This window comes from Bos javanicus, chromosome 1 (genome assembly GCF_032452875.1).
Source record: "Bos javanicus breed banteng chromosome 1, ARS-OSU_banteng_1.0, whole genome shotgun sequence".
NCBI lineage: Eukaryota > Metazoa > Chordata > Mammalia > Artiodactyla > Bovidae > Bos > Bos javanicus.
Window position 1 is genome coordinate 70248470 of NC_083868.1, and position 26123 is coordinate 70274592.

General features: G+C 37.5%; 1 protein-coding gene across 2 annotated transcripts in view; it reads right to left on the minus strand.

The window, feature by feature from the left end:
• OSBPL11 (oxysterol binding protein like 11) overlaps positions 1–26123 on the minus strand; it is a 91856-nt gene that overhangs the window by 56906 nt on the left and 8827 nt on the right. For both annotated transcript variants that reach the window (XM_061410971.1, XM_061410965.1), the window contains exon 2: positions 7436–7504. In XM_061410971.1, the coding sequence (XP_061266955.1) occupies positions 7436–7504 (69 nt within the window). The remainder of the gene's footprint in view (positions 1–7435; positions 7505–26123) is intronic.

Consider the following 26123-nt stretch of genomic DNA (forward strand, 5'->3'; position numbering starts at 1 on the left):
AAAGAGGCATTTAATAGGGAATACAAGACAATGCAGAAAGGAAACAAAAATACAGTATCCTTCAGAGGAAGATTTCTCTCCAGAATTCATTAACAGGGTAAGTTCCCAAAGACAAATGGTAGGGAGAGTTTTTATTTAAAATTCACTGGGAACAAATCAAAGCATGAGCTCTGGGATTAACAAATGCTAGGTAAGAAATGAATATGATTTAAGATTTAACCAGTGAAATAAACAATATGAATAATGCCAAAGTAGCAAGACTTTGTGAACACATTATAAATAGGTCACAACTAAAGATTACTTATTCTGTTTTAAAATGAAAAGGCTGCAACTAGAGATGCAGAACCATAAGGAACTTGAAACTAAATGATGATACAATGAAACACGCTGGAAAAGAATTTGATGTTCTGATTTGGTTTTAGATTAACTACTTTGGGAAATATATTAATTTGGATTCCAATTTAAGTAGTACAATAGTTCTTTTCTTTAGGAAAAAAATCTAAAAAGTCTCTATTCCAAAAAATTAATGTTTGGGTTTACAGCAATTTGGTATTCTACATGTTAATGCATTCTGTAATACATCCAGACAATTTGATCCAGTTCAAGTTCCTAGAAGATACTATCTTAAGCAACGTGGCAACTATATCAATCATACCAAACTGGGAGAGAATGCAATTGGCCTTTTATTAAGGGAAAGAAAAAGAAATAATGAGAAGCAAATAAGAGAAGTTGAAAGCAGCTACCTGAAAAGGGAGCTGGAAAAGCAAGACTATTGTTTTTCTCATTCATCTTTAGCATGCTTGTGACTTTTAAAGGGGCTTCCCTGGTGGTTCAGACAAATCTGAACAAACAGACAAACAAGAAATAAGGAAAGGAATGAATGAAGGAAATAAGGAAAGAAATCTCTTTCTCCTAGTCTAAGCAATAAGCCCAATTATTCCAAACAAAGAAAGAAGACTGGTCTCTTCTAAGAAGTCAATTCAAAGAAAATTTAGAGAACAATGTTGGAAATCTCAAGTTACTGGGAACATGTATTTCTTATCCCAAAAGCATTACCACAAATCTACAACATGGGAAGCACTCACCCAGATATACAAAAGTAATACTGAGGAGGAACTGGTAAAATGATAGAATTGAGTCAAAAACTGATTACCTAATACCAAGATGATGCTATGGACCCAGTGGCACCAATAACGCACTGTATGCTGTCTTTCATTATACACGAATTAACCCAAATGTTCTTCCTTCACCCTTTCTCTGGAGATGTATAAGATGTGCAGATTGGAGATGGAGAGACAATTCACATAGCAAGGAAACTGAAAGCTATTTTGCCCAGAAGAGGACTAGACTCTTGATTATAGTATTCTTAGCAAGCTGGTCTAACCTAGGAGCTAAAGAAACATAGAAAAAAAGGCTTAAGATTCAGCATCTTTCTTTATATGCTGAAAAGTCACCACATTGTTAAAAAGAAAAATTAAATAATTATTTATTTTGTGCAATTTCAAAATAATAAAGACTGCAAGTTTGAGAAAATGACTAATCCTCAGAATAGCTGACAACTTAAAATGAAGTATTTTGGAATGGAACTTTAAAAAATATTCTGACTTGGAAGTATGTCTTATGATAGCAATAGCCAACTTCAGGGAAGATTTTGGATGGAAAGACACGCATATGCTTTGTGCTGACCATCCTAGGCTTCAGTGCTGACCATGTACAGAACTTCTGAGTAGGAAGAGATCTCCTCTTCATGAATGCTAATTCAAAGTGAAAGGAAGTACATTCAAGGGAGGGTCCTGCTGTTTCTTAGGGTACCACATTTCAAAACAAGCAGTTTATTATTTACAGAGTATGCTCATGGTGGATTTCTCCAAGCTTCTCTCAGTTGCTCTTAGTCAAACAGAAATAGATTGCCAGGAGACCACCTTGAATACCTGGCACAGGTACAGTGCTTTTGTTACTTAAGCTTTATCCACACTTCAGGGACCAAGTGGCTAAGTCTACCAAAAGAACTGAGCTCTAAGCCTAAGTTCCTTTAACATGGTCTTAACCTTTTTGTAGGTGCCCAATATGCTACTGGAGATCAGTGGAGAAATAACTCCAGAAAGAATGAAGGGATGGAGCCAAAGCAAAAACAACACCCAGCTGTGGATGTGACTGGTGATAGAAGCAAGATCCGATGCTGTAAGAGCAATATTGCATAGGAACCTGGAATGTGAGGTTCATGAATCAAGGCAAATTGGAAGTGGTCAAACAGGAGACGGCAAGAGTGAACGTCGACATTCTAGAAATCAGCAATTAAGGACTAGAATGGGTGAATTTAACTCAGATGACCATTATATCTATTATTGTGGGCAGGAATCCCTTAGAGAAAAGGAGTAGCCCTCATAGTCAACAAAAAAGTCCAAAATGCAGTACTTGGATGCAATCTCAAAAATGACAGAATGATCTCTGTTCATTTCCAAGGCAAACCATTCAATATCATGGTAATCCAAGTCCATACCCCGACCAGTAATGCTGAAGAAGCTGAAGTTGAAAGGTTCCATGAAGACTATAAAAACTTTTAGAACACGTAAAAAAGATGTCGTTTCATTATAGGGGACTGAAATGCAAAAGTAGGAAGTCAAGAAATACCTGGAGTAATAGGAAAATTTGGCCTTGGAGTACAGAATGAAGCAGGGCAAAGGCTAATAGAGTTTTGCCAAGAGAACGCACCGGTCATAGCAAACACCCTCTTTCAACAACACAAGAGAACACTCTACACATGGACATCACCAGATGATGATAATTTGGTGATCATCAACAGCAAAATCAGATTGATTATATTCTTTGCAGCCAAAGATGGAGAAGCTCTATACAGTCAGCAAAAACAAGACAAGGAGCTGACTGTGGCTCAGATCATGAACTCCTTATTGCCGAATTGAGACTTAAATTGAAAAAAGTAGAGAAAACCACTAGACCATTCAGGTATGACCTAAATCAAATCCCTTATGATTATACAGTAGAAGTGAGAAATAGATTTAAGGGACTAGATCTGATAGACAGAGTGCCTGATGAACTGTGAATGGAGGTTCGTGACATTGTACAAGAGACAGGGATCAAGACCATCCCTAAGAAAAAGAAATGCAAAAAAGCAAAATGGCTGTCTGAGGAGGCCTTACAAATAGCTGTGAAAAGAAGAGAAATGAAAAACAAAGGAGAAAAGGAAAGATACACCCATTTGAAGGCAGAGTTCCAAAGAATAGCAAGAAGAGATAAGAAAGCCTTCCTCAGTGATCAATGCAAAGAAATAGAGGAAAACAACAGAATGGGAAAGACTAGAGATCTCTTCGAGAAAATCAGATACCAAGGGAACATTTCAGGCAAAGATGGGTGCAATAAAGGACAGAAATGGTATGGACCTAACAGAAGCAGAAGATATTAAGAAGAGGTGGCAAGAATACACAGAACTGTATAAAAAAGATCTTCACGACCCAGATAATCATGACGGTGTGATCACTCACCTAGAGCCAGACATCCTGGAATGCGAAGTCAAGTGGCCCTTAGGAAGCATCACTATGAACAAAGCTAGTGGAGGTGATGGAGTTCCAGTTGAGCTCTTTCAAATCCTAAAAGATGATGCTCTGAAAGTGCTGCACTCAATATGTCAGCAAATTTGGAAAACTCAGCAGTAGCCACAGGACTGGAAAAGGTCAGTTCTCGTTCCAATCCCAAAGAAAGGCAATGCCAAAGAATGCTCAAACTACCACACAATTGCACTCATCTCACACGCTAGTAAAGTAATGCTCAAAATTCTCCAAGCCAGGCTTCAGCAGTAATGAACCGTGAACTTCCAAATGCTCAAGCTGGTTTTAGAAAAGGCAGAGGAACCAGAGATCAAATTGCCAACATCCGTTGGACCATTGAAAATGCAAGTGCGTTCCAGAAAAACACCTATTTCTGCTTTATTGACTATGCCAAAGCCTTTGACTGTGTGGATCACAATAAACTGTGGAAAATTCTTAAAGAGATGGGAAAACCAGACCACTTGACCTGCCTCTTGAGAAACCTATATGCATGTCAGCAAACAACAGTTAGAACTGGACATGGAACAGACAGACTGGTTCCAAATAGGAAAAGGAGTACATCAAGGCTGTATATTGTCACCCTGCTTATTTAACTTCTATGCAGAGTACATCATGAGAAACACTGGGCTGGATGAAGCACAAGCTGGAATCAAGACTGCTGGGAGAAATATCAATAACCTCAGATATGCAGATGACACCACCCTTATGGCAGAAAGTGAAGAGGAACTCAAAAGCCTCTTGATGAAAGTGAAAGTGGAGAGTGAAAAAGTTGGCTTAAAGCTCAACATTCAGAAAACGAAGATCATGGCATCCGGTCCCATCACTTCATGGGAAATAGATGGGGAAACAGTGACAGACTTTATTTTTGGGGGCTCCAAAATCACTGCAGATGGTGACTACAGCCATGAAATTAAAAGACGCTTACTCTTGGAAGGAAAGTTATGACCAACCTAGACAGCGTATTAAAAAGCAGAGCCATTACTTTGTCAACAAAGCTCCATCTAGTCAAGGCTATGGTTTTTCCAGTAGTCATGTATGGATGTGAGAGTTGGAATATAAAGAGGGCTGAGTGCAGAAGAATTGATGCTTTTGAATTGTGGTGTTGGAGAAGACTCTTGAGAGTCCCTTGGACTGCAAAGAGATCCAACCAGTCCATCCTATCAGTCCTGGGTGTTCACTGGAAGGACTGATGTTAAAGCTGAAACTCCAGTATTTGGGCCACCTGATGCAAAGAGCTGACTCATTTGAAAAGACCCTGATGTTGGGAAAGATTGAGGGTAGCAGGAGAAGGGGACGACAGAGGATGAGATGGTTGGATGGCATCACCGACTCAATGGACATGAGTTTGGGTAGACTCCAAGAGTTGGTGATGGATAGGGAGGCCTGGCGTCTGCGGTTCATGGGGTCGCAAAGAATCGGACACGACTGAGCAACTGAACTGAACTGAACCTTTCTGTTCCTCTTTTATCATTCAATCTGCAATTCATGCTGGGAACCCAGGATATCGCTGCTGTGCCACAAGCCTCCAGGCAGTCTGGCAGGAAAGAGAAAACGAGCTTGCAGTAAACCAGTTGACAACCTGAGACCTCTCTGATGGGACAAGCGGATAAAAGGTTGTGTTCTCAGTGGCAAATGGTGATGTGTTGTCTTCATTCCCACACTTTCTTTGCTGCTAAAACTGGCCTCTAGGACAGCTAGAAGAATCGCAAGGGTAGAAGCCATGCCTTTCCCTATGCTAGAACTTTGCTTGGATCTCTTAGCTAATTTCCTGGGCAACCAGTGGCCAATGGATCTTTTTAGTATGCTCCCCCACACAAGGATACAAACACATGCCCCTTCTTCCCATGGCCTCAAGTCACCACTAACTTGAAATGCCATGTTTAACATATACTTAATCTTACGTGCTTGGGGATACTTTGGAGCTTTCCTACTCTATTCCACTTCTGAGAATTTCTCAGTAATACTCAATAATATAACATGAATGAAATTAGTTGAATGAATGGGGGAGAAAAGTTAACCTATTTCCCTTTTTAAAAAGAACAAAAAACAGTGCTAAAAGCAAAGTGACATAAAATTGTTTTTAATATTTTATATGTCATTTAAATGTATAAGCCTTCAAAAAATTACATAAAAACTGAGGTGAGAAAATGCAAAATGAAAAGGCTCCCCTGACTTTGTTCTTTCTTAAAAAAAATAAAGGGTGGGAACCTTAGAGAACTACCCTTTTCACTTTAACAGGAATGATTGTCTTCTATAATTTCATATCCAGCTTTGACCTCTCATATGACCTCCAACTTCTGGCGTATCACTCTTATGTGAAAGTCCTACTGTTACTTCAAATTAAACATATCCCAAACTGCCTTCTCTTTTAAGCAATCACATGTTCATTACAATGCTTCAACTCTTTTTTGAATTCTGAAAAACATTCCTTCATATACTATGTACCATTTTCTAATTGTTTAAGGTAGAAAGGCAGAATCAGCTTATTATTCCATCATAACCAAAATCAGAGATCTCCAAATGACATGTGAATAAGAAGCAGTATTTATAATGAAAATACCAACCTGGAGTCAGAACTATTTGGGTTCAGATTCTAGCTTTATCACTTTTTTAAATAGTTTTAAAAAACCACAATGAGATAACACTCAATACCCATTAAGATGGTTATTATACACACACACATAGACATAACAGAAAGTAACAACTGTTGAGAAGATGTAGAGAAACTGGAATCCTTGTACACTGCTAGTGGGAATGTAAAACAGTGCAGCTGCTATGGAAAACAGTATGGAGATTCCCCCAAAAATTAAACATAGAATTACAAGGTGATTCAGCAATTCCACTTCTGGGTATACACACACAAGAATGAGAGCAGTGACTCTGATATTGTGTACACCAATACTCAAAGCAGCATTATTCACAATAGCCAAAAGATGGAAGCAACCCAAATGTCCACTGATTGATAACTGGATAAACAAAATGTGGTATACACTTACAAGGGACTGTTTTTCAGCCCTCAAAAGGTAGAGAATTCTGACACACACTACATGGATGAACTTTGAGAACATTACACTAAATGAAATAAGCCAATCACAAAAGGACAAATATTATATGATTCCACTTATATAAGGTACCTAGAGTAGTCAAATTCATAGAGACAGAGAGTAGAACAGTGGTTGCCTAAGGACTCAGGGGGAGAGGAAAATGTGAAATTATTGTCTAATGGGTACAGTTTTAGTCTGAGAAGATGCAGAGAGTTCTGAGATGAATGCGGGTGATGGTTGCACAAAAATGTGAATGTATTTAATACCACTGAACTGCATACCAAAAAATGTTTACAGTGGTAAATTTTATGTTATATTTTACCACAATAAAAGAATAAAAGTTTAGTCCCCTGCCCCACAAATATCAATTCCACAAAGTATTTAAGACAGTTGGCTGTGCTACTTCTTGACTGCTTGTGTGACCTCAGGTTGGTTATTTAAACTTTTCAAGATCCCAGAAGAGTTTAAGAATCCTCAACAATGAAAAGAAGCAAAAATCCTCAACAGGCACCTAACACAAATCTCTTTGCTGTCTCTAAACCACCCAAAAAGCCTAACCACTGGAAGTACACATAAGAAGCCCAAGGTGAGTTGATAAATGATACTAATCTTGACGTAACAGTAACTTCTGACGTATTTGGAGGCTGCAATTTGGACAATGTTAACTCCTCTTACCCCCTAAAAATAGAAAAAGAAAGTCATCAGACTTATAGAAAACATGGTAAGTCTTTCTCTAACATGCTTCCCAGTCATGTAACATCAATTATAAAATCATCATGCCCATTTCTGTTCTCTTGGGAGAGAAAGCGACAGAATACTCACACTTACCTGTACTGCCACCCAGTGACGAGGTTGGTGTACTTCATTAGGTAGCCATACACATTTTCCATGTGGTCACTGTTTCAAAAAGATCAGAAAGTGCCAAAATCAGTGAAAATTAGAAGAAATTCCAGGAAGTTAACTGTACAGTTGAAAAAATAGCTGTAGAAACATACTTTTTTCTATAAATGTCTCAAACTTACTTCAGAAGTAAAATTCATAGGTTAACAAATAGAGCTATTTATTTAATCCTCCATATTTCATATCCAAAGGACTATATATTTTATCAGAATTCTTTAAAACAAGTGTAATCACCCCATAAATTACTGGGTATTTCAAACATAAAATCATTATATGAGTATAAAATTACATAAATATGAAACAAATATACTATAAATATAAATAAAAGCATTTAATAACCTAATTCAAAACTAAACAAAGACAACCCAGTTTTATGGTTCCAAAATAAATTTAAAAAAATCTCTAGGCTGAATAGTGCTTCCTCACTCTGGTGGGACACATTATGTCTCTCAATCTTTGGGCTTCCAAAATGACGATCCTGATTTTCGATGTCTGTGACACCTTACTCCCACTCCCCCATCCCAGACAGGCATGAGGCAAAGTGCTCACTGCAAATCTTGCCACTGGCAAGACTGAGCCTTACTACTACTGAGTTCCTTTACTTCTGCCCCTCTTTCTATTTAATAGATATATTCTGTTATAGTGGTTCATAGAAAATGCAGATCTCCTCACTACTTCTTTTCCAATATTTTAAGATTCCCTATACTTATGAAAAGATATCAAAGCTACAACTACATTGATATATCTTTTTGACATACAGGCTTCATTTTTTATTTTGTAATTTACATTAAGAATTCCTCCAGTAAAAGGAGATTAAAGAGATATAAATAAAAAAAAGAATTCCTTTTAAACTCCTCTGAAGTTTTAACTTTACACTATAAAATGCAACTAATACTAAACATTTATTTTCTCTACTATCCTTGAATTGCAGAACTTATTTGGTAAAAGTTCAGCTAACCAGCATTTAGGAAATGGAAAGTATCAGACAACTGACAACCTTTAAAACATGGACATCAAAAGTAAAATCAAGAGAGAGCTGACACAACCAACAGAACGGAATTTTTCAAAGATTTAGATTGATCTGAATGACAAATGAAGAGATGAAGATAAAGACACTCTCGTGTAAACACACAACAAAATGACTATAAGAGTCTAGCTAGGCATTATTACTACTGGAGATCAAGTAGGAGGATGCCTGGGGAATAAACTCAGTGTTGGATGCCTTTCTAACCTCATTTCTTCAGAGTGCTTGGAAATAAAGATCAAATCTGAAAGTAAAGAACTGACCCCAGTTCAAAAAATATATTATTTTTTTCTATATTTTTCTTCCAATCCAAGATTAGCAAAAAACACCATTTATTCACTAACATTAAATGAAACTACTCAAGCCCTTTTGGTTTTATAAGGTCAGTAATCTCAAGAAGGTAAAGGCTGTCAACTTCTAAAATGCCAACCCAAAGTTAAGATAATTATATATGTGCTCTGTCATGTTAAAACTGACAGTACCATTTGAATTCTCATTTCAGTATATTCTAAAGCCCGTATCTAGAGGAAGGATTCTTCTCTGAAACTCAACCTATTTGATTTTTGCCCTATTTCCATCTTTAGGTCACAGCAGAGGTACTTCTTTCAGTTACATTGGTACTTGAAAAGGCAGAGAGATACTCCTCTAGTCTGGCTCTCAAATTTTTCCCAGGCTTCAAACAGCGTTTTGGGGCCACAGGAGTCCCAGTGTCCCTGGACTCTGTCCCAAAATAATTTCACAAAAAGTTCCTCGTCTGTTTTTGATATTTCACATATAGCTTAGCTGTCTTGAATAGTTCTCATCCTCAAAACTTATTTCTTCACTTATATATGGAATCTAATAATGCCCCCTCCACCAAAAAAAACCTAAAACTCATAGAAGAGATTAGTGGCTGCCAGAGGTGACAGGTGAACAAAATGGGTGAAGGTGATCCAAAGACACAAACTTGCAGTTATAAAGTAAGTAAGTCCTAGGGATGTTATTCGGAGAAGGCAATGGTACCCCACTCCGGTACTCTTGCCTGGAGAATCCTATGGATGGAGGAGCCTGGTAGGCTACAGTCCATGGGGTCGCGAAGAGTCAGACACGACTGAGCGACTTCATTTTCACTCTTCACTTTTATGCATTGGAGAGGGAAATGGCAACCCACTCCAGTGTCCTTGCCTGGAGAATCCCAGGGACGGGGGAGCCTGGTGGGCTGCCGTCTATGGGGTCACACAGAGTCGGACACGACTGACGTGACTTAGCAGCAGCAGCAGGGATGTTGTTTATAGCATGGTGACTATAATTAATAATACCATATTGTGTATTTGAAAGTTGCTAAGTATAGATCTTAAAAGTTCTCATCATAAGGAAAACAAAAGTGTAACTGTGTAGTGATAGATGTTAATTAGACTTGTGATCATTTTGCAACATATAAAAAAATCACCATATACCTAAAAGTAATGTTACATGACAATTATATCCAAAGTTTTAAAAACCTTATTCTTTGCCTATTCTTGTGGCTTTATAACCTCAATATTTATTTAATTACATTCTGTATCAACCCACAAGAGGAGTAAGGTGTCACACAACCAGAATTAAATATTTCCCTAAAGTACCCAGATAGTCCATAATTCACCATTTTTTATTTTCCATTTTAATCTAGGTTCTCTACACCAAGCTTTCATTACTAAATAAGAATCATTTCATAGCTATTGGTATGTAATAAAAACATTACAATTCAATTATAGTTCACTTCCTCTGGTTCTAGGACTATATATATTCTTCAAATGAATATATGAACTGTGCAGAAAATCTGTCTTAAAACTTCAAATAAACTATCAACAACTAAGAAAAACAAAACTCTTCATTTCAAAGCAATGAGGGCTCCTGTTCCTTACCTTTGTTTGGTCCCTCATATTATTAAAGGTATTCCTTATTTGGGTCGTAAGTTATTTATATTGGTCATTTAATGAATATCAATGAATTTTTTAGAGTATAATTTCAGTAGCATTGTTCACTAAACAACGAAAGTTTATCTTCATACTGCATAGTAATGCTTTATGTTCAATTTTTAATGTTTTTAGTATTTTTGATTCTTGTATCTAAAAAGTTAATAACCTTCTCACAAAAATCACAATAGGGATACTGACATGGTTCATTTGGTAGTAGCATAAAGCCAACTTCAAAAGAAACAAATTCAAACATGCAATAACAAGCTGCTGGCCTGCTTTTACCACAGAAAACAGACATCTGAGGTTACAAAGAACCGACTTAAGAACACCCCATCCCTGAACAGCTGGTGACACTGTCCCTCTCTCATCCCTCCCCTTCTCAGTGCAACCAGCTGATGTGGAACCACTGTGCCATCTGGTGGCCCACATAAAAAGCTCTGTGAGTGAACGTCCTTCGTTCACTCTCCTTTCTTCTACTTCCTTGTAATTGAGTTATTATGAAGTACCTCTAACATTCATGGTTTGCTCCCAATTAAAATATGTGAATTTAACTGAAGATTTACCTGTTAGTATGAATAAAACCTAGTTGTTAAAGTGGGAATATACCACATATTTGATTATAGCATACTAATATTTTTCCTATGAAGTAGAGATGATGGTCCAAAAGATTAACACAATGAAAAATAAGCAATAAAAAAGTTAATTTCTTCTTCTGTCCTTCAGCAACTCCACCACTTAAATTTGGTACATTCTGATCTTGTTAACATTTCATTGAAATCAAGCTAGAAGCTGATAATCTCTAAACACAGCTGATGAACTGAACTATATGTCAAGCAGCATTATTCTATTTAATTTGTTCACCACCTCCCAAGTAGCTTAATAATGACTGTTTCAATTTCTAATTCTCCACTATTATAACACACATTTCTTAATTCTTCTTCATCAGACTTAAGGAAAACATGTAGAAGCTTCTAAATTAAGCTACTTTTTAAACAGTTTCAAATCCTCTTATTTCAGTTCAACACAATTGCTCAGTACCTTCTAAATATAACGCACTCTGAAAATCCACTGAAAAGGATAGGGAAGTAAAGAAGGCTATACCTTTCCATCCAAATTCATTACCAAATATAAGAAAAACATCTTCTTGAAGAAAAGACAATGACCCACAGCAACTCTGTTTTTAGCTGTCATACAAATGCAAAGGATAGCTTGTTAAAGATACAGTATTCATTAAACAAAGATACAGGATTCAATGGTGATTAGGTTGAAGTGACAGGACTTATCAGATGTGGAATGAGAGTGAGAATAAGAGAAGGGACAAAGGCAAAAACCCAGATTTCCAGCTGGCACAACTGTGTAGATATGAACACCCTCACTGCACTGGGGATGATAAAAGAAGTTTTGGATTTGTTCCAAATTACCATGGTGATTTTAAGGGACCTGTGAGACATAACACAAGGAGATACCCAATAAGGTAGTATGATTTGGACTGAACACACAGGTTTTGGTGGTAATCAGCACATAAGCATATAACTGGTATTTGAAACCATGAGGGTACATCACTTAGGAATTATATAAAATGACAAGGGGTAGTAGGTGGGAGGGAGGCAGGAGAGAGGGGAGATATGTATACCTGTGGCTGATCCATGTTGAAGTATGGCAGAAACCAATACAATATTGTAATCACCCTTCAATTAAAAATAAATTTTTTTTTTTAAATGACAAGAGAAGGGACATATTCTAAGAGAGAACCCTAGGGAAAAGTTTTATAGGCAAGAGGAATACAGAGAGGAGATAAGAAGTAGCTGAATAGTAGGACGAAAACCAGGAGCATTTCAAGTAACTTTTTGGTCAAGAATGTTAATAGTATTTGAGGAGTAAACGAAGATGAAGATTGAGCAATTTCTATTAGAGTCAACCACCAAGGGCATCCATTGGTGGTCCACTGGCTGGGAATCAGTGCTTTCTCTTGTGTGGGCCTGGGTTCAATCCCTGATAAGGGGTCTAGGATCCCATAAGCCACAACGCATGACCAAAAAAAAAAAAAAAGATTTAACAACCAAGAGATAATACTTCAATGTAATGATGAAGGCAGAGCTAGCTGGTAATGAACTGAAGAAAGACTGGGAGAAAGAAAAGTGGTTAAGGCAATGTGGGCTTAAGGCAGGGGTAGTTCAAAGTGCCTAATGGGTAGGATACAGTAAAGAGAAAAAGGCTCACAACTCAGAATAGAGATGGAAATGAGGAAGAGAGGGGGCTCCAGAGCCCAGGTAGAGGAACTGGCATCAGATACCTTAGGACACTTAATTATGGGCAGAAATTTATGCAAGCTGTAGTAAAGAAAGTGCCAGTCAGCCACAGTTCAATATTCCTACTTTCTACTAGGCAAAAACTGTCCTCCAAAAAGGCTGAGTTTTGGTTCATTCCCTTGATAATATAAATAGCATGAACGGAGGGAGCCGCCTTCTTAGTTGAGGGAAAAGCCACTGACAACAGATGGGAATGATTGCAACACACGTGCGTCCTTCTGCTGTAAAGATACTCCACAGAGCAGTGACTGCTTCTCACTCATCCTAGCAGCCCGTGCAGCACCTAGTGCATAGTCTGGGATATAAGCAGGTGTTCACTACATCTCTGTTGAATGAATTAAGCAATGAGAAGACAGAAGCAAAATTTTCCTATAAAAGCATAAGACAACTGAGAAGCTTGCAAAAAAACAGAAAAAAATTAAATTCACAGCCTGTATACTGAAATAAATCCCAGATAAAACAAATTCTAATTGCAACTATCTTAATCTATACCAAAAAGTATACAGTCAAGGGAGATGCTCACCTTTCTGCTAAAGAGTCTTAAAAATGTTAATATTCCTTGGCCTAAGAATTTCACTTCTAGGTATCCTGACAGACAACAGAAATGTAGACAAACATAATGTGCAAATATGTCCATTGCAGCACTATTTACAATAGTAAAAAATATAGATTGGAAAAAAAAGGAAGTGAAAAGGAAACAAAGAAAAACAAACTAACAAATGAAATTAAGAAAATGACGAACTAATATAGAATAGTATTCACCAGTTAAAATGTTTATGAGTTTTTAACATGGGGAAACACTTATCAAGAGCCTAAAATTGCAGATTACAGAATTTCATATAGTGTGTAAAATATATGCACAGAACAAAAGCACACAAAATCGTAACTGTGATTATCACTGGATAGAAGAATTATGGTTGATTTAATTTGCTTCCTTTACTGTTTCACATTTTTCAATTTTAATACATTATTTTTATAACCAAGTAAAACATTTTAAAATGTTCAATCATATTGACTAGGTGGGACAGTCCAGACACAGAGCTATTTATACTTATTAACATAGGAATGGATTAAATTTTTAAAAACTTTTCAATGTGACCCTATGAGCATTGCTTTTTTGGGATGTAAAACTATGTTCCTATAAGCTTTTAATTCTCAAATTAGGTTACACATACCCAAAACTGGGCTAGGTGGTTAGGAGAACAGGGTAAAACAAGGCTATATTTCTAGAGCCAACTTATCTGACTGTAAGAAATTAAAAGCATTTTTAATGTTAAAACTCACATAAATGTTAAGAAACTTAACTCCCTGCTCATGTATTTTCATGATGATGACTTCACCAGAGAGCTCCTGTCCTCCTCTCCCAGCCTTCCCCTTTCCCTTCACTCTTTCCATAGCTAGGCATGAATAGCTCACTCCCTTCTGGGCACGCTTTTTTGTATCCTAGACTATCTACCCAGAGAACATAGTCTCATTTGCTCTGACAGAGATAGGACCTGAATATTCTAAGCTGCTTGTAACGAGGTGGATATGTAAATGCGCGTGTGTGTGTAAGTGCTCAGCCATGTCTGACACTTCTGAGACCCTACAGACTATACACCACCAGGCTCCTCTGTTCATGGGATTCTCCAGGCAAGAATACTGCAGTGGGTTGCAATTTCCTACTCCAAGGGATCTTGCTGACCCAGGGATCCAAGCCAAGTGTCCTGTGCCTCCTGCATTGGCAGGCAGATTCTTTACCATTGCACCACCAGGGAAGCCCTTACCCATCAAAAACAAAACCAAAGGACTTCTCTGACAGTCCAGTGGTTGAGACTCTGTGCTTCCACTGCAGGGAGCACGGGTTTGATTCCTGGTCAGGGATCTAAGATCCCACATGTTGTGTGGTGCAGCCAAAAATATAAATAAATAAAACCAAACAAAACAGAAAATAACAAGTGTTGGTAAGAATGTAGAGAAATTAGAACACTTGTGCGTTGCTGGTGGGACTATAAAATGGTGCAGCCACTGTGGAGAACAGTATAATCATTTCTCAGAAAGTTAAATATAGAATTACTATATCCAGCAATTTCACTTCTGGGTAGATACACAAAAGAATAAAAGCAAGAACTCCAACAGATATTTGCACACAAATATTTATAGCAACATTATTCACAACAGCCAAAAGGTAGAAATAACTCTGGACAGTCCCACGTAAATCAATGAAGCCAGAACATACCCTCACATCACACACAAAAATAAACTCAAAATGATTTAAAGACTTAAATGTAAGATAAGACATCATAAAACTCCGAAAGAACATAGGCAAAACATTCTGACAAAAACAGTACCAATATTTTCTTAGGTCAGTCTCCCAAGGAATAAAAGTAAAATCACACAAATGGGACCTAATCAAATTTACAAGCTTTTGCGCAGCAAAGGAAACGATAAAGTGAAAAGACAGCCTACAGAGTGGGAGAAAATATTTGCAAATGATGCAACCAACAAGGGCTTAATTTCCAAAACAAACAAACAGCTTCTACAATTCAATAATAAAAACAAACAAACAACCCAAGCAAAAAATGGGCAGAACACCTAAACAGACATTTCTCCAAAGACAACATATAGATGGCCAACAGGCATATGAAAAGATGCTAATTATTAGAGAATTATCTAATGACAGATAAATGTTACTTAAAATTTTATTTTAAGCTGATATTAATAACCTTTACTTATTTTAAAATTATTCAGTAATTGTTCTCCAGTATGTTAAAACTTACTATAAAAAAACAAAACAAAATAAGATGCATGCACCCCTACATTCATAGCAGCACTATTTACAATAGACAAGACATAGAAACAACCAAAATGTCCATCAACAGATGAATGGATGAAGAAGATGTGGTACACATACATACATTAGTTCAGTTCAATTCAGTCGCTCAGTCGTGTTCGACTCTTTGCGACCCCGTGAATCGCAGCACGCCAGGCCTCCCTGTCCATCACCAACTCCCGGAGTTCATTCAAACTCACGTCCATTGAGTCGGTGATGCCATCCAGCCATCTCATCCTCTGTCATCCCTTTCTCCTCCTGCCCCCAATCCCTCCCAGCACCAGAGTCTTTTCCAATGAGCCAACTCTTCGCACGAGGTGGCCAAAGTATTGGAGTTTCAGCTTTAGCATCAGTCCTTCCATGAACACCCAGGTCTGATCTCCTTTAGAATGTACTGGTTGGGTCTCCTTGCAGTCCAAGGGACTCTCAAGAGTCTTCTCCAACAGCACAGTTCAAAAGCATCAATTCTTCGGCGCTCAGTTTTCTTCACAGTCCAACTCTCACATCCATACATGACCACGGGAAAAACCATAGCCTTGACTAGACGGACCTTTGTTGGAAAACTAATGTCTCTGCTTTTGAATATGCTATCTAAATTAGTCATAACTTTCCTTCCAAGGAGTAAGCGTCTTTTAATTTCATGGCTGCAATCACCATCTGCAGTGATTTTGGAGCCCCAAAAATAAAGTCTGACACTGTTTCCACTGTTTCCCCATCTATTTCCCATGAAGTGATGGGACCAGATGCCATGATCTTCGTTTTCTGAATGTTGAGCTTTAAGCCAACTTTTTCACTCTCCACTTTCACTTTCATCAAGAGGCTTTTTAGTTCCTCTTCACTTTCTGCCATAAGGGTGGTGTCATCTGCATATCTGAGGTTATTGATATTTCTCCCGGCAATCTTGATTCCAGCTTGTGCTTCTTCCAGCCCAGTGTTTCTCATGATGTACTCTGCATATAAGTTAAATAATCAGGGGGACAATATACAGCCTTGACGTACTCCTTTTCCTATTTGGAACCAGTCTGTTGTTCCATGTCCAGTTCTAACTGTTGCTTCCTGACCTGCATACAGGTTTCTTGAGAGGCAGGTCAGGTGGTCTGGTATTCCCATCTCTTTCAGAATTTTCCACAGTTTATTGCGATCCACACAGTCAAAGGCTTTGGCATAGTCAATAAAGCAGAAATAGAGGTTTTTCTGGAACTCTCTTGCTTTTTCCATACACACACACAAAGGAAATATTGCTCAGCCATTAAAAAGAGTGAAATAGTGCCATTTGCAGCAATATGCATGGACCTCTAGGTTCGCCCAAAGTGAAGTTAAGGCAGAAAAAGAAAGACAAATACCATATGATACCACTTATATGTGGAATCTAAAATACAACATAAATGAACATATCTATGAAACAAAAACAGACCCACGAATATAGAGAACAGACTTGTGATTGCCAAGGGGGAATAGGGCTGGGGGAGGGAAGGATTGGGCATTTGGGATTAGCAGATGCAAACTATTATACATAGGATGGATAAACAAGTCCTACTGTCTAGCACCAGAAACTACATTTAATATCCTGTGAACCATAATGGAAAAGAATATGAAAAAGAAAATATATATATGAGTCACTTTGCTGTAGAGCAAAAATTAAACACAACATTGTAAATCAATGATACTTCAATTAAAAAAAAATTTTAAGGCAGAAACAACTCAGGTATCCATCAACAGATGAATGGATAAATAAAATGTAGTGTGTGTGTGTGTGTGTATATATATATATACATGGAATATTTATTCAGCCTTAAAAGAAAAAGACGGAAATTCTAACACATGGTACAACATGGATAAATCTTGAGGACACTGCTAAATGAAATAAGCTACTCACAAAATGACAAGTATTTTATGATTCCACTTACATGAGGTACTTAGATTTGTCAAAATCAGAGACAGAAGGTACAACAGTGGTTGGGGCGGGGGCTGATGTAAGGAGTTATTTAATAGTTATAGAGTTTTAGTTTGGGATGATAAAAAATTCTGGAATGAATAGTGGAGATGGCTGCAATAACAATGTGAATATATTTAAGGCCACTGAACTTATAAATAGTTACAAATGGTTAAAGTCGTAAATTTTATGATATGTACATTTTACAATAAAAAAATAACCTGATAATTTGACTGCATCCTATCTGATCCTTATGTCCTCTCAACTGGTCCTGAACTCATGATGTTATTTATTTATTTCTGAAAAACCCAGTAACAGATATGTTATAGGGTAGAATATAAATCCTCGTGAATTTCGAAGATCATAAAGTTACATCAGTCATGGGCTCCTTTAAATCACAAACTGCACTGACTGTCTTACACAATTAAGAGAGCTTTCATAAAGGAAGTTTGAGAAACACAGCTGTAAAACATTTGCCTATACAGACTGGAAACAGAAAGAAAAATTCAATATATAATCCTATAGTTACAGACAACTAAATCCCTCATGCAGATAACCAGCCATCTGAAGATGGGAAAGAAGAAACTTATACACGAAAAAGTAGAAAGTCAACTCTCAACTTTCCTACAGAAAGTTAGGAAGTTGTTTACTATAATGTGAAGAGCAGGAGCTTAACCCAGACAAACACAAGTCTGAATCCCAGTGTGACCTTAGGCAAGTAACAAATCTGGTCCTGTATCTTTACCTGTTCAGTTCAGTTCAGTTCAGTCGCTCAGTCGTGTTCGACTCTTTGCGACCCCGTGAATTGCAGCACGCCAGGCTTCCCTGTCCATCACCAACTCCCAGAGTTCACTCAGACTCACGTCCATCAAGTCGGTGATGCCATCCAGCCATCTCATCCTCTGTCGTCCCCTTCTCCTCCTGCCCCCAATTCCTCCCAGCATCAGAGTCTTTTCCAATGAGTCAACTCTTCACATGAGGTGGCCAAAGTACTGGAGTTTCAGCTTTAGCATCAGTCCTTCCAAAGAACACCCGGGACTGATCTCCTTTAGAATGGACTGGTTGGATCTCCTTGTAATCCAAGGGACTCTCAAGAGTCTTCTCCAACACCACAGTTCAAAAGCATCAATTCTTCAGCGCTCAGCTTTCTTCACAGTCCAACTCTCACATCCATACATGACTACTGGAAAAACCATAGCCTTGACTAGATGGACCTTTGTTGGCAAAGTAATGTCTCTGCTTTTCAATATGCTATCTACGTTGGTCATAACTTTCTGTAAATGTGAATTAAAAAACCTAACTTCAGATTTATAATGAGGAATGAAGAAGAGATATTTTAATCCAAATATATTTGAAGTGCATTTCAATATGGTGAACGCCCAGGAAATACTGGTTTTCTCCCACTTAAGGGAGTCGATTCCTCTTCAGACAAAGGGCTCATTTTCTAGATCAGTTCCCTAGATCTGTCTTACTTGTTAGACTGACATTTTCAAGTCAGAATGATGGGATCTAAAAAGCTCTGAGTCTCCCACTTCTTTTATTTGAAAAAGATAATTTTTTTGTCCACTAGGTATCTTGTCAAGAACCATGAAGGGTCTGAGACATCATCCTATTTTGTTGCTGTTCAGTCAATCGTGTCCAACTCTGTGACCCTAGGGACTGCAGTGCGCCAGGCTTCCCTGTCCTTCACTGTCTCCCAGAGTTTGCTCAAACTCATGTCCATTGAGTTGGTGATGCCATCCAACCACCTCACCTCATCATCCTCTGTCATATTCTTCTTCTTTTGCCTTCTATCTTTCCCAGCAACAGGGTCTTTTCCAATGAGTCGGGTCTTCACACCAGGAGGCCAAAGTTTGGAAGTTCAGCTTCAGCAACAGTTCTTCTGATGAATATTCAAGATTTATTTCCTTTAGGATTGACAGATTTGATCTCCGTGTAGTACATCGGACTTTCAAGAGTCTTCTCCAGTCACCACAATTTGAAAGCATCAATTCTTCAGTGCTCAGCCATCCGTACTGGAAAAACCATCGCTTTGACTATACGGATCTTTGTCAGCGAAGTGATTTCTCTGCTTTTTAATACGCTGTCTAGGTTTGTCGTAGTTTTTCTTAGAAGTAAGTGTCTTTCAATGTCATGGCTGCAGTCACCGTCTGCAGTGATTTTGGAGCCCAAGAAAATCAAATCTGCCACTGTTTCCACTTTCACCCTATTTGCAAGCCAACAAATTAGCTTGCCACAGTTTCCTGGATGCTGGCATAATACATTAAACTCGTACGTCAGAGACCAAAGACTTCAGTAGTCACAGCAATACCAGTAGATTATCAGCCCAGTCACATGGGGCAATGCAGAGGGCAGGAGATGCCTGCACATGTGGTAGGCTGCAGTACAGACAAGGAACCTTGAGTGGAGGAAACCCAACTCTTTTAAGAACAGTAAGTCTATCTGACCTCCATGGCAAGGAGACATTATCTTTATTATATTGGACAGTAAACAAACCTGACTTTTGCTCAGGAGGGAGATATTATCTCTATCCTCTAAGACTTTTTGCTATACAAATATTTTTTGAAAAAAACAGTAAAGAACAAAGGAGAGTCAGTACCTCAATGCACAAGGGAAGCAGAAATATGAGCGACCCATGAAGAATCCCATGAAGAACTTTTTCCTAATAACTGTTCCCTAACTACATCATTGGAGAATCCCATGGATGGAGAAGCCTGGTAGGCTGCAGTCCATGGGGTCGCACAGAGTCGGACACGACTGAAGCGACTTAGCAGCAGCAGCAGCAGCAGCTACATTCATATACAGTGAAAAGTCTCTTTCCAACCTTGTATTCCACCAACAATTCCCCTCCTCAGAGATAAGCACTTCCCTCAACTTTTTATCATCTCTTCAAGAGACAGTCTATGTACCTACAAGTGTGTGTGCACACACTTGTGTGCACTCACTAAATTTTTTTAAATGATTGCTACTACATACCCTGTACCTTGCTTTTTTCACAATTTTCTTAGGGATGATTTCATTTTGACACATATGGATTTAATTCATTCTTAGCATCTGCATAGAAACCCACTGCACAGCAGTATTACTATATATTTAACTAATCCTCCTAGTGATGGACATTTGCTTCCAGGCTTTTATTATTACAAACAATACTATAACAAACTAAGTTATACATATCTTTGTATATATTTGCTAAAAGTGAAATTCCTAGGCGAAAAGGATATGCATTTTTAAAATTTATTTTTAATTGGAGGATAATTGCTTTACAATGTTGTGTTGGTTTCTGCTGTACAACCATGTGAATCATCTATATGTATACATATATCCCCTTCCTCCTGAACCTCCCTCCCACCCACCTAGGTCATCACAGAGCGCCAGGCTAGGCTCCCTGTGTCATACAGCAATTTCCTACTGCCTATCTATTTTAGACATGGTAGTGTATTTATGTTAATGCTACTCTCTCAACTTCGTTCCATCCTCTGCAAAGAGGTTCATCAGTACCATTTTTCTAGATTCTATATACATGCATTAATATACAATATTTTTCTTTTTCTGACTTACTACACTCTATAACAAGCTCTAGGTTCATCCACCTCACTTCAACTGACTCAAGTTTGTTCCTTGAAATGTATATGCATTTTTAATTTTTATATATTGTCAATCTACTCTCTAAAGAGGCTGCAACCAATATTAACTCCCACCTTTCAATACAAAAACAGCCAGTTTCCTCACACCAACCTACAGCACCACTGCCAACAAAAATAGGGTGAAGACTTTACTTATAAACAGGAATTTCAGAAATTACTAGTAGGATTTTCAATACCTTTATACTAAAAATTAAGTTTCTAAAGCTTAAGCGTGAGGTAATATATACTGTGGAATGCACACCTGAAAGGGATACATGATCAAGTTCTGACTTTCCCAATGACTAATGCCACGACTGGCGTTGGCCAAATCACTTAAATTCTGTCAGTTTTCTCATGTATTAGATGACCTTTTCAATCTAAAATGCGTGTACATTACTCATCACTCAAAATTCCAAAGGTTTTTCTCAACAGAAAATTGTTATTTCAAAAGTAAAGTTTGCATGTAAGAGCAACATATTTCACATTTAAAATTTTTAGAGAAAAGTAGACATATTTTTCTAGCACAATATCTTGTTCACATAGTAGCATTTACTTATACCCCATATACTCTCAAAAAGTCTTCATAGTAGCCATTTCAATAAGACTTGGACACCACAGAACAAGAGAACAGCAGGATACTAAAACTCCCTGCTATCGTCTCCCTAACTGAATATCTATTCTCTCTACTTTTGTTATGTACCTCTCTCTAGCTTTAGTTCCAAAACACATTTACAGTAACATTTAAATTTTGCCTGTACAGCATAATTCAAGAAAGAATACATTCTTCCCTTGTGCTGCTGCTAAGTCGCTTCAGTCGTGTCCGACTCTGTGAGACCCCATAGCCAGCAGCCCATCAGGCTCCGCCATCCCTGAGATTCTCCAGGCAAGAACACTGGCGTGGTTGCCATTTCCTTCTCCAATCATGAAAGTGAAAAGTGAAAGTGAAGTCGATCAGTCGTGTCCGACTCTTAGCAATCCCATGGACTGCAGCCTACCAGGCTCCTCTGTCCATGGGATTTTCCAGGCAAGAGTACTGGAGTGGGGTGCCATTGCCTTCTCCTCTTCCCTTGTGCTAATTCTTTCTAAATTGAATGTAAAAAGAAATAACAGAAAATCATTTCCCTTCCTCCATACTTGAAATAAAAAGGAGAAAAAAGGTGACAACCACACAAGAAGCTCCAAGCAAAGTTCTTTTTTATATATATATATAACCTGACTAAAGAGTTGATTCTTTTGAAAATTTTACATTACTTAACGACAAATTCAAACTCTCAAGTTTTTTTACCTTAAAGAACCTGTAAGTTATTAAAAAAAAAAAAACACAGAAAAATTTAAAGCTCACTCTATTACAGAAATAAAAGAAACATCTGGGAATTCTCTGGGGGTCCAGTGGTTAGGGCTCCACACGCTTACTGTCAAGGGGTCAGATTTGATCCTTGGTCGGGGAACTAAGATTCCACATGCCTCATGGAGAGGCCAAAAAAAGAAATCTTTTTTTTTTTTATAAGTTTCATCATAATTTTCGGTAGCAAATCTTCAAGCTTCCCATTTCTAGGAAGTAGATCACCTCCAATTACAAATTTGCATAATCAAATGATTCTGTTATCTGGTATAGCTATAAAATCATGTGAAATTTTAAAAATATAACTTCAAAATATACAAAGTATACTCTAAAATGAAACCATGTCTCTGGTTACCAAGAATATAATAATAAAAACAAAAATGTTAAAGGCATAAGTATATTTTGTACAGAATTTTCCCAACTGCTGATCTATTAATAAATTGATTCACTATTTACAATGATAGCAAAACAGAATAAAATCCCACTCAGAATTTCATGCTAAACTTCACTCCTTATAAAAAAGAACTAAATTAAAACTATCCTGAAATACCATTTTTTAACCTATTAAACTTTTAGATTTTTGCCAGTCTAATAACACATTACACTGATAAGGCTGATGGGAAACAAGCACTCAATCACTGCCACTGTACACCCCAATGAGGAGAAATCTGGTAATAACTACTATCAAAATTACAATTTTGATACTTACTGATTCAGTAAGTCCAACCTCTGGGTATTTTTTCCCACAGATATATTCATATGCTTGCAAGATGACATGTGTGGAAGGTTATTAACTACAACATTATAATAACAAAATTTTGGAAAACAAATGTCCATCAATAGGGAGCTTATTAAAGGTAGACTGAATTGTGTCTCTCCAAAATCCATATGGTAAAGTCCTAACCCCCACTGTGATGGTTTTCAGAGATGGGGCCTTTGGGAGATACTCAGGGGGTCACAGAGTCGGACACAAATGAAGCGACTTAGCAGCAGCAGGTATAGACTGGGGCCCCTATAATGAGATTTGTGCCTTTAAAAGAAACACCAGAGAGCTCTCTCCCACCCCTCAGTCTCTACCATGTGAGCACACATTGAGAAGACCACCTGAAAACCTGGAGAAGAGCCCTCAGCAGAACCTGACAATGCTGGCACCCTGATCTCAAAACTTTCTGCCTTCATAGTGAGAAATTAAATTTATGTTGTTTAAGCCATTCAGAGTACAGCATTTTTGTTATGAAAGCCTAAACTAATACTATATACATATACATAATTTGATACCATTTGTAGTAAAATTAAAAGTGGAGCAAATGTATATTGTATTTACTTAATTCTTAAAAAAAAAAATCTCTGAAAGACAAAAAACCAAGTGTATCCCCTCTATTTGTAGGTGAGAGGAGTCCTAAGCAGGTAGAGATCAGGTGGAAAGATTTTCATTACAAATCTTGTTTTTCTTCTGGATCAAGTGAACATATTACCTATTCTCCAAAATTAGATTTAGAATATTTTTCATTTATGTTAGTTATAAATATGTGAAATATCTACAAAATTGATAAACACCTTATTCTTTATAGAATTGAGAGTATAGGCTCCGACACTACATTAAAAAGCCCTCTTGTATCAAGGATAGGAAACCTGTTTCAGAAGCAACTGTTGGTGGCATTTCATCTCATCCCTTACATCATTTTCATTCTGTCCCTCCCTCTTTCTCCCTCGGTCTATCTCTCTTTTCTATGTCCTTTTTCCATCCCTGTTTTACCTCTTGTTCTATTTCTAATTTTCTCTTCCTTCTATCCCTCTTGACTAGGGTTTCCAGATACAGCCAGTAGCAACCACAGGCTTCAGTCTACCCCTCCAGGGACTTTCCAGCCAACCTCAAGAATAGCAATGGAAGCAAACTGCAAAAGCAGGGCAACTCAAGTACGGGGAGACTCTGAATAGGAAATCATGCTTTGTTACAATACCTAATTAACCAAAAAGAAAATCTTTTTTTCACCAGAAACTAAACTGCTCTAAAATCTTCCTAAAACCCAGATAGTAATGTCAAAACGCTAATGCAACTTTTTAAATTAGGCAATTTAGTTTTAAGTTAAACCTGAACAAGTCTGAACACAAATTATTTGATTAAACAAAATGAGTACAGTGGAAGATTCTTAGCTAGGAAAGACATTCCCTCTCTCAAAGTAGTATAACTTACATTAAGAATATTCTCCACTATTTTCAGAGTGCTAACCATTACACCATGGGGCCTGTTTTCTCTACCATTTTCAAAAGCAAAAACAAAAGACATAATTTCCCACAAGTCTATTTGACAGGCAATTACCTCTGGAACCTAAATTACATGACATTCAGAAAATACTAAAAAGACTAATTTGTGTGTTCTAACATTAAGCTGTTTGTACAGTTTTAATAAGTATAACTTCTCGAGAAATATGAACTCAAATAGACTATATTTAAACTCATAAAGCAAAAATATAAGAAATCACAGTATACTATAACCAAATCTTGTTCAAAGCTTGGTAGGGTTCTCACTAGATTTCTGCAACAGAAAATTATTGTTTTCAGTTTTATGCCTATAAGCTGTCTTCCCCTTGTTATCAGCTGTAGCAGACTTAAGGAAAACAAAACAAAACAAATACTAGGGTACAGAAATACATATTCAACTTTCCTTTAACCTTTAGAGAAAAAAAGCAAACGTTTATGACTTTTTCTTCAAATCAACCTCAAAAGTGGTAAAAATCTCAAAGACAGCAAACACCAGGTTATATTTAGGCAGATGTCATTTCCCCATTTGCAAATGGGTACTTTTCCCTGTAACAGAGTATTTAGAGTGCAAGACACCAGATCTGACCACAAAAATTATTTCTATGCATTTGCAGACGTCTACCCAATCTACTGAAATGTATACTATTTGCTAATGTTAGCATACTCTTTTCTAACAAAGAGATCTGTTTGTTAACAGGAAGGAAATGGCAACCCATTCCAGTGTTCTTGCCTGGAGAATCCCAGGGACGGCGGAGCCTGGTGGGCTGCCGTCTGTGGGGTCGCACAGAGTCAGACACGACAAGCGACTTAGCAGCAGCAGCAGGTAGCACAGAGTCCAAAATAAGAAAAAGCAGGCCCGTCATATGCCCCAATTTGCTTTTAAGTTCCTCCTCTGGGTAGTTCTCTTCTCTCCATTTTAAACAAAAAAGTGGCAGATTTGCAGATTTGTAAATTTTTCTGAAAGCTGGCAAGAAGAAAAATAATGGAAACATGCACATTTTATAAACTGTGAACATTTACTATGAAAAAGGAAGGAAGGATATAGAATTAAGAAATCTATTTTCATTTTAAATAGTGAATATAAATCATATGCATATAAATTACCCTGGAAAGAAATTTTAAGACTAATAAACACACTTCTCAGCTTTGGTTTTAAAAAAGTTCATCATGATACATTAATATTTTGCAAATATAGTTGAGGCTCTTCCCTTTTCTGATCCTTTTTCATGATCCTCCCAAAATAAGCCTTGGGGTCCCTACTTCCACTGTTCTGAGAGTATACATTATTTTAGAATTAACTAACAGAGAGCTTCATACATGGAAAAGACTCAAACTATTTGCTGCATGAGTTACAACACTAGTAAATAATGA